This window comes from Limulus polyphemus, unplaced genomic scaffold, assembly GCF_000517525.1.
Source record: "Limulus polyphemus unplaced genomic scaffold, Limulus_polyphemus-2.1.2 Scaffold6462, whole genome shotgun sequence".
Taxonomy (NCBI): domain Eukaryota; kingdom Metazoa; phylum Arthropoda; class Merostomata; order Xiphosura; family Limulidae; genus Limulus; species Limulus polyphemus.
The window spans coordinates 42,112-49,875 of record NW_013672072.1 but is presented as its reverse complement, the minus strand read 5'-3'; the positions used below and the strand labels follow the sequence as shown (position 1 = coordinate 49,875).

Sequence of the window (7,764 nt, the reverse complement as noted above, 5' to 3'; positions counted from 1 at the left end):
GTCTGTCCACTTGAGTCACATAACGTACAGTCTGATCGTACCGTAACCATACTACACTTCATGGCTTGCTGACCACTTGTGGGTGGGTGCTTGGTTGGCTATGCTAAGATTTTGTCCATCCTATTGGGAGTTATTTCAAGGCTAGTGGCATGCAAATCTCAAAGGTAGGTGTGTGAGGCATCAAGTTAGTCTGTGTGTGGAGATGTCTATCAGAAATACATTTTCTGGTAAGGAAAAATGTTAAATTTAGGCTGGTCTGGCTTCTTTGTTGGATGACCTTGATGGGTCGAATGTCCTTCTGTCACCTAGTCTATTTGTATATTTTTTAAAGAAAACTTGTGGTACTGAAAAATATACATGTATTGTCATAAGGTGATTGGAAGTATAACTGCCATTACAGAAACAACTTGCAATTATATTCAAATATATAATTATTGTCACACTTAACCAAAATTTTGGCAGAGTTATGTTCAAAAACAGAACATATGCTTTTATATTTCATTAAATCAAGTCAGAAATTGGATGCAATACCAGTTCAAATTTTCTACTCAATGGTTTATGATCATGTGAAACAAAAAGTAGTTTTATGCATGTACATGACATCTGTGACTTGTTTACTGATAGTTATAGTTTTATTACATAATACTGAAGATGTGCTTTTAATTTTTTTGCGCTCAGCAACAGCTTATAAATATAGTGAAAGAATGATAATTTATAATAAAGTATTTGAAGGTGGTTAATATCTTGTGAGAATAAAGAATGTTGTAAAACTGAAAGCCTCCCAGTGACTCAGTGGTAAATCTAAATGCTTATTATGCTAAAAATCAACAAAGATAGCCCATTGCGTATCTTTTTGCTTAAAAACAAGCAAACAAATAAAATAGAATTATGAAATCAGCATAACCTATGTTTTTGTAATATAGCAACTTTCATGTATTTACTGCAGTTTATTTATGCAGTTCTGATATATAAACCATTCAATAAGTTTTTACAATTTTCTGAAGGGTACCAGAGAGAACTATTGGAAGTATAATTGCTCAAGAGTATCAGGTAAGAGTTATGTATAATTTTATATAATTAAATTTGTTTTATAGTAATTTCATATGTTTCAATAAACCTATTTTCTAATATTTTATCAAAAACACTTTTCTGATTATCTAGTAAACATTGTGCATTTAAGAAAAAATGATCAGATTAGCAGTTTCCATCAAACTGTGTGATAAAGTTCATTGAACACTGTAAATTTTCCTATGTTTTTGTTGAACATCTAAGTATTAATCAAACAATAAAAAAAACTGTTCAGATAGGAATGTTTTTTATAAAATTAACTCAAGAATGCCCTACTTATCAAACTTAAACTTAGTGCTAATTTTCTTTGACTTTTTAATTAATGTTAATGTGTAAAGTGGCATCCCTGTTGTAGGTTGTTTAAGAACACAAGAAAGAATAAGATGACATTTGATTCATTGTAGTCACTCATCGCCCAGCCAAAACAACCAACCAAGTCATTAATCCATAGACGAATATGACAAGTTCTTAAAATAGTTTAATTTTGCAAACTGCACAATGAAGCAAAGTATTTATGAGTTTTATTAACAGAGGATTTACCTGAGGTATTAATCTGACTTAATTTAAAGCTTAAACTTTTTGACTTAATAATTAAGTTTTTGCAAGTTTATTTAATAGTTTGTTAATGTTTAAGTTGTGTAAAGATCACAAACATTTGTACAAAACAAAAGTTACTGCTTATTACATTTATAAGAAAAGATACAAAATGCTTATTGAAGTTTTTTCAAAGGTACTGAAATGCATATAAAAGGGTTAAGGTGTCTTTCGGAGACATCTTACCCATGTATATATTATACAGTCATGCTAATATGTTTCTTCGTGTCTCAGTCTTGGGGTGGGGAATAAGTTTGAGTTATAATTTTGGATTTGTGTAATTTAAACTGCTAACATTCCAAGATACATATTAATATTAAAGCAAGAGACTAAAGCTATTTGATATTTTATCTGACCTCTATTCCAATATGGTTTTACCTTCCAGTGGATGCAGCTAACTGAATAATCTCTAGCACTTGGTACATTTCACAATTAAACATACATACATACATAAAGCATACATGAGTAATATGATTTTTGACATAGCTTTATACCCTGTTATAGTAATAAAACACTAGGTTTACTATGGTAAAATTTGTAAAAACTTGGTAAATAAATCATGAAATTTTGTGGCTGAACACGTGACTTTGTGTGTCACTAACTTACAGTCATATATTACTTGCTTTGGAATGATAGAACCAGTAACTGGTCTATATTTCATGTAAAGCTGAATAAAATAATTAATTTCACTCTTTTAATGCTGTATTACATTAATAAAAATTTAGAACACTTGGTAACACCTATTCAACGGATTAAACCAGCTCCATTCTTATACACAGAAGTAGAGATGTTTGTTAGAGAATAGTGTTATAGCAGTATGTATCATGTCCTGCCTTAACCAAACCACAATAATTTTAGACTGTTCCCTTTGTGTATATGATTTTGTTTCATTGGCTAGGCAATATCGGAGAATTGATAATTAACATTTGTTAACAATTGGTGTATGTGGGACTAAAAATAACAAGAAAAATCTAATTGGTTGTGAATTAGTTGTCAGGCATAAAATTATGCACATACATAGTGTAGGTTTAGAGGTACTGGATGAATCAAGCAATATGATATAATGTACGTGCAAAATATGTTTGTTATTGCAGAAATGTACAGTATTGTTACATCTCTGCTCGCTTGATAATTTCCGGTATAAATTCTTTCCAAGGAACTTCGGCAATACAAGTCCTTTCTTAATTAAAACTAGTTTATTCTTTCTCGATAAAACTTTGTAATACACTTAACAACTTTTATAACACACTCTATAAATCACAGTGATTCACACACTTTACTTACGGTGCCAACTGTTCACTTGACTCAGTTATCTGAATCTTCAATCTATCTGCATATCTATCTATCGCTGGCTTATATCCAAAAAAAAAGAGGGCATCTAGCAAACATTGGGACATTCGCGAGGTTCCATGATAAGTCACGATCCTTCTAGAAACTCCAGCACGCATGCTCCCAGCGTCAAGCGACTTCCCCTATTGTAACAATATGATCATTACAGACCAGGGCCATAACTAGTTAGTGTTATAACAATATGATCATTACAGACCAGGGCCGTAACTAGTTAGTAGGGTACTGAGATTATGTCCTCAGCTGTTTTTTTTTCAGCTTCCTTCATTAACTCACATGTACAATGACACACACATATGTATATGTACATATAATTAGAAGTTATAACTTGGAACTAAAGTTTGACCTTGGTAGAATATTGGTTTTGGTATGGTGAACTTTAATGCAAAATTAATAATAATAATTTAAATAACTTGTGTATTGAGGTGGAAATAAGGAATAAAGTTGTGAGGAATGTTCATAAAATGCCACCAATTTTAACTCTAGTTTCACCATTGGTATGTGAATTGGGCCCATAATGTAATACACTGTAAGTAAAACACGGAATTCAAAAATGTTACTGTTTCTATAAAATAATATTTGAAAATTTCTGTGAAAAATCTATGCCTCTTTAAACTTTATGTTGTCAGTAGATGTTTTTATGTTGTTGTTTTTTCTGTGATCATGGAATCACAGAAACCCCTGGTGAGTTGATTGAGCCATAACTGGATGCCACATTAGGTTATTTTAATAATAATGGAAACGTTAAGGAAGATTAGGCTTCAATAATGAGGAACAGAAATCTCCTTTCTTGGTTGATTGGATTGATGCAAATATATGTCTAATGTTTGATGCAATAATTTAATTTTATTATAATCATTTATATAACTTCAATTCCCCCCACAAACAAATATATTTTTATCTAAGCTTTTCATCTGTCAGTGGACACAATTCATATCTACTTGTTTCTTTTTTCACCGTTGAAAAATCAGAATACTTTTTGGAGCTATTATGTTAATAAACCATCTATGAATGATAGAATACATTTAATTAGTATAACTAAAAAACCATTCTCCTTTATAAGCCCTCTCATGTTTTAAGCTCTAATCAATAATAGCAAATCAGCATAACAATGCACGAAAGATTAAAAATTTAACAAAATTTTAAAAACCTGACTAGTTTTAACAAGTTAAGCTTGCCATTCTTAATGGATGGAGTAAATTTTTTGTCAGGTCACTATGTATAGATAAACAGATAGGAGGTGATTACATTATCTTGTGCTTTCAGATTCAAACTGATCCAGAATGTTCATTGGCTGTTTACTATTGAGAGATCAAATTCCATTTCATTATTGAGCATTTTTTCTCTATTTTTAAATATCTTATGTTGAGTTATTAAAATAATTTTGGTTCAGGAATGATTTGTGAGTAGGTTCCTCATCACTAATTTATTGTAAGTGAAGAAAAACATTACAGGCTCAATATCCTCAAGTTTTTTCATGCATATCTTTATGCCTAAACACAAACTGTCTAACCTATACAAAAGAAAGGAAGTGCAGTAGAGTTCAATATTTCTGTGGTCTCCAATACTGTCATTTCCACCTTTTTAATAATTGATAATTACCAAATTGTCCTGTCTCCTTATTCACAGCTTCTTGGAGCTCTAATGATAAGGGAGTCCAGGTCAAAGCTTAGACCTGAAAAATTGTAAATTAAACCTGCATTTTTGCAGGCTGTGTGTTTTTATAGTATGTTATACCTTTCCAAGAACCTGAGAAATTATGCAACTCCATTTCTAAAATAAATCCTCATAATGAAGTATAAAAAAAATTCAAAAAATGAAGTTGGTTTTGTTGTGGTAATAAAGAATTCTGATCTAATATATAATTGTTGCACTATAACTTGAACACAAGTGAGGTCCACTTTATTTTGACACAAACCATAAAAACATCATAATTTTAATTTTTTTTATTTATAATTTACTAAATCTAGTAACATTTGAATATTTTATACATTCATTAATTTGCCTGTGGTGTTTTCCATCATTTTTCTGCCACGAGGGTCTCCTCATCAGGTAGTACATGATAATGAAGATAGATTGTGCTGCATCCAAGTCAAATTGCCATGTAGAAAACTCAGTAAAACAGGAGATAACATTTTTCACCCACAAAACCACAGGAAAAGTATAGATGTTGTAGTGCCTAGTTCAAAGCAACATGCAGAAAGAAGTACTACATTTTATTGAAAATTGTACAAGGTGAATAAGATTAAAAGAGCAACATAAAGGTAATTTTAGTTTGTGCCCCAGGATGCATTATAAAGCAATTTTCTCTGCCTCCTATGTCTAAATTTGTGCTTCTTTTATAAAAAAAATGTGTTAAAGAGAACATCTAATATAGTTTTGGAGGGTGAGAAGTGACGTTATTAGGCCACTTGAGCTTTTGGACTCTACCTTTCTTATGTTCAACAGCTTTGTCTTTTTCAATAACATTTTACTCGCACATTTTACACTTAAAAATATTGATACTCATTTTCCTAGCTCTAGTGCAGTATTTCTCAATTTATTGTCCATGGACCAGAGCTGGTGGGCTCCCTTCAGGATCCATGGAAAGGTTGCATTACAGAAAGGAAGTGGTAACATAGTGTATAGATCCCACTGTGTTCTTCGAGGATAGAAAAGTGCATGTGGTCTGCAAACAAGCCCATGTAATAACTAATGAATAAAAATTTTAAGACAATAAAATTTTGCCAATCAGTCAAATGTTCATTTATACCATTTTATAACTACTTAACTTTTCAAACAATTCCATTAAAAGTACCTTTTTTCTAACTTACCTCTCGTATGACATTTTGTAAAACTTCAATGAAAGATTACAGCATTTTGAGGTCTTCATGCATGAAAAACCCTTTGAAATACCTCCAATAAGCAAGAAAACTCTTTTCTAGAACCATTTTGATTATTATGTATAAAATAGCTTTTTTAAGAATATTTCTGATAAAAATATTAAAAATACGTAAATTTGATAATGATATATAGGTTAATATCAAGTTGTGCATCTACATCTACTGTTTTATTGCATATATTAGTAACTTTATCTGCCTTTTTTTTCCTTCTGTCTTTTTTTTAAGTACACTGTTGCATTATTATTATTACAGAGAAAAATGAAGAAAGTTCATCACAAACATTACTCTGCAGAAGCAGTTGAAATGTATTATAACAGGTATTTTCTGTTTTTCTTGTGTTTTAAATGCTTAACTATTTTTAAGCTATAATTTTTTTTGCTGGCTAAATCAACGTATGAGGAGCAATGCTACAAGCTTAGTTCTCTAGAAATATTCTAAGATGCTTGATGTAAGCCCAAAAAATATTGTGGGCATTTTTAAAACCAGTAATTCATTATGATCAAGTTGCTACAACTTTGGTGTGAATAATGAAAACAAGAAGGTAACAAGAGTTACTACTAAACAAACTGTGATGCTTTAAATGAACTCCATGAATAAGTAAATAACACAATAACAAACATAATTATAATTTTTTTAGTATTATAGTTAAAACAATTTAGATCTTCAGAGATTAATTTAGTGTATGATTTTTGAGCTGAATATTGGAATTTTTTACCAACAGGAAGTGGCAGGAAACTCCCATATCTAGAGAAAATACTTTTTTCTTGAAATACTAATGAACACAATGTTAAATAAATAAATGAAATTGAATCTTATTTCTCCAAACATGATTTTTTTCTTAAGTAACCTCATTTATATCATTAAACTTGTAAATTAATAAAGAATGGATTTGACACTGTAAATTGGTTACATTACATATGATTAATTACCAAATTAAGTTTTATTTGGTCAGGCATGGCCCAGTGGTCAGCATATTTGGACTGTGAATCCAAGTATTTATGATTTCTGTTGTTAAAAAAATGCTCTGCACTTTGGAACCTTGAGTTCACTATAAAATAGCCAAATTCCACTATTCAGTCACGCGAGAGTAGCCCCAGAGCTTGCATTTGCTGCCTTCCCTATATTATATCAGTTCAAACTTAGGGATGGCCATTCATAGAGAGCCCTTATGTAGCTTTGCATGAACATCCTAAACACAAATACAAACTTTCATCACTAAATAGCAAAAATGAAATTTAAGTTGTAAGAAAAAAAGAAAATAAAAAGCATTGAAACAAAGGAAAATTATGATTTTTGTTGAATCAAAAACTGCTTTAAAGTCATTTAGTAATACATAAAGAGAACACAATAAATTTTCTTTCCCAAGTACAAGTGAGTTTAAAGAAATAAACACTCTTAGTCAGTTTTAAAAACATCTTAAGTTTATAAAGCAATGCAGAATCTTTTGACACAAATTTATGTAAATAAACAGTGAAGATGAAGTGTATGATGAAAGAATGTCAAGATTATGTGAGTGTGATAAGTGTATAGGACAAATCAGTTACCCAATAAGTCAGTATTTAGAAACAGTATTAAACGTTCATAAAAACAAACATTGCAGGCTACTTTCACTGCAAGATCTTCAAAAGAGTAATGATTGTGTCTTCACGATCATCCACACATTCAATAACTGGGGGACTTTCAAATTTTTATAATAAGAATGAGATACAATGATTACACAATTGGGGATTTTCAGTGTTACACATATACTATAAGAAGAATGAGATACAATGATTACACAATTGGGGATCTTCAGTGTTACACATATACTATAAGAAGAATGAGATACAATGATTACACAATTGGGGATCTTCAGTGTTACACATATCATAAG

At 30.6% G+C, this 7,764-nt stretch overlaps 1 protein-coding gene across 2 annotated transcripts in view; it reads left to right on the top strand.

Moving 5' to 3' along the window:
* The first annotated feature begins 985 nt into the window (after positions 1-985).
* LOC106473739 (uncharacterized protein C15orf41 homolog) overlaps positions 986-7,764 on the top strand; it is a 44,950-nt gene continuing 38,171 nt past the window's right edge. Inside the window, exons 1-2 of one of the 2 annotated variants that reach the window (XM_022402136.1) lie at positions 986-1,050; positions 6,144-6,208. In XM_022402136.1, the coding sequence (XP_022257844.1) occupies positions 6,150-6,208 (59 nt within the window). In that variant the 5' untranslated portion in view covers positions 986-1,050; positions 6,144-6,149. The remainder of the gene's footprint in view (positions 1,051-6,143; positions 6,209-7,764) is intronic. The other variant, XM_022402137.1, reaches the window with a different exon arrangement.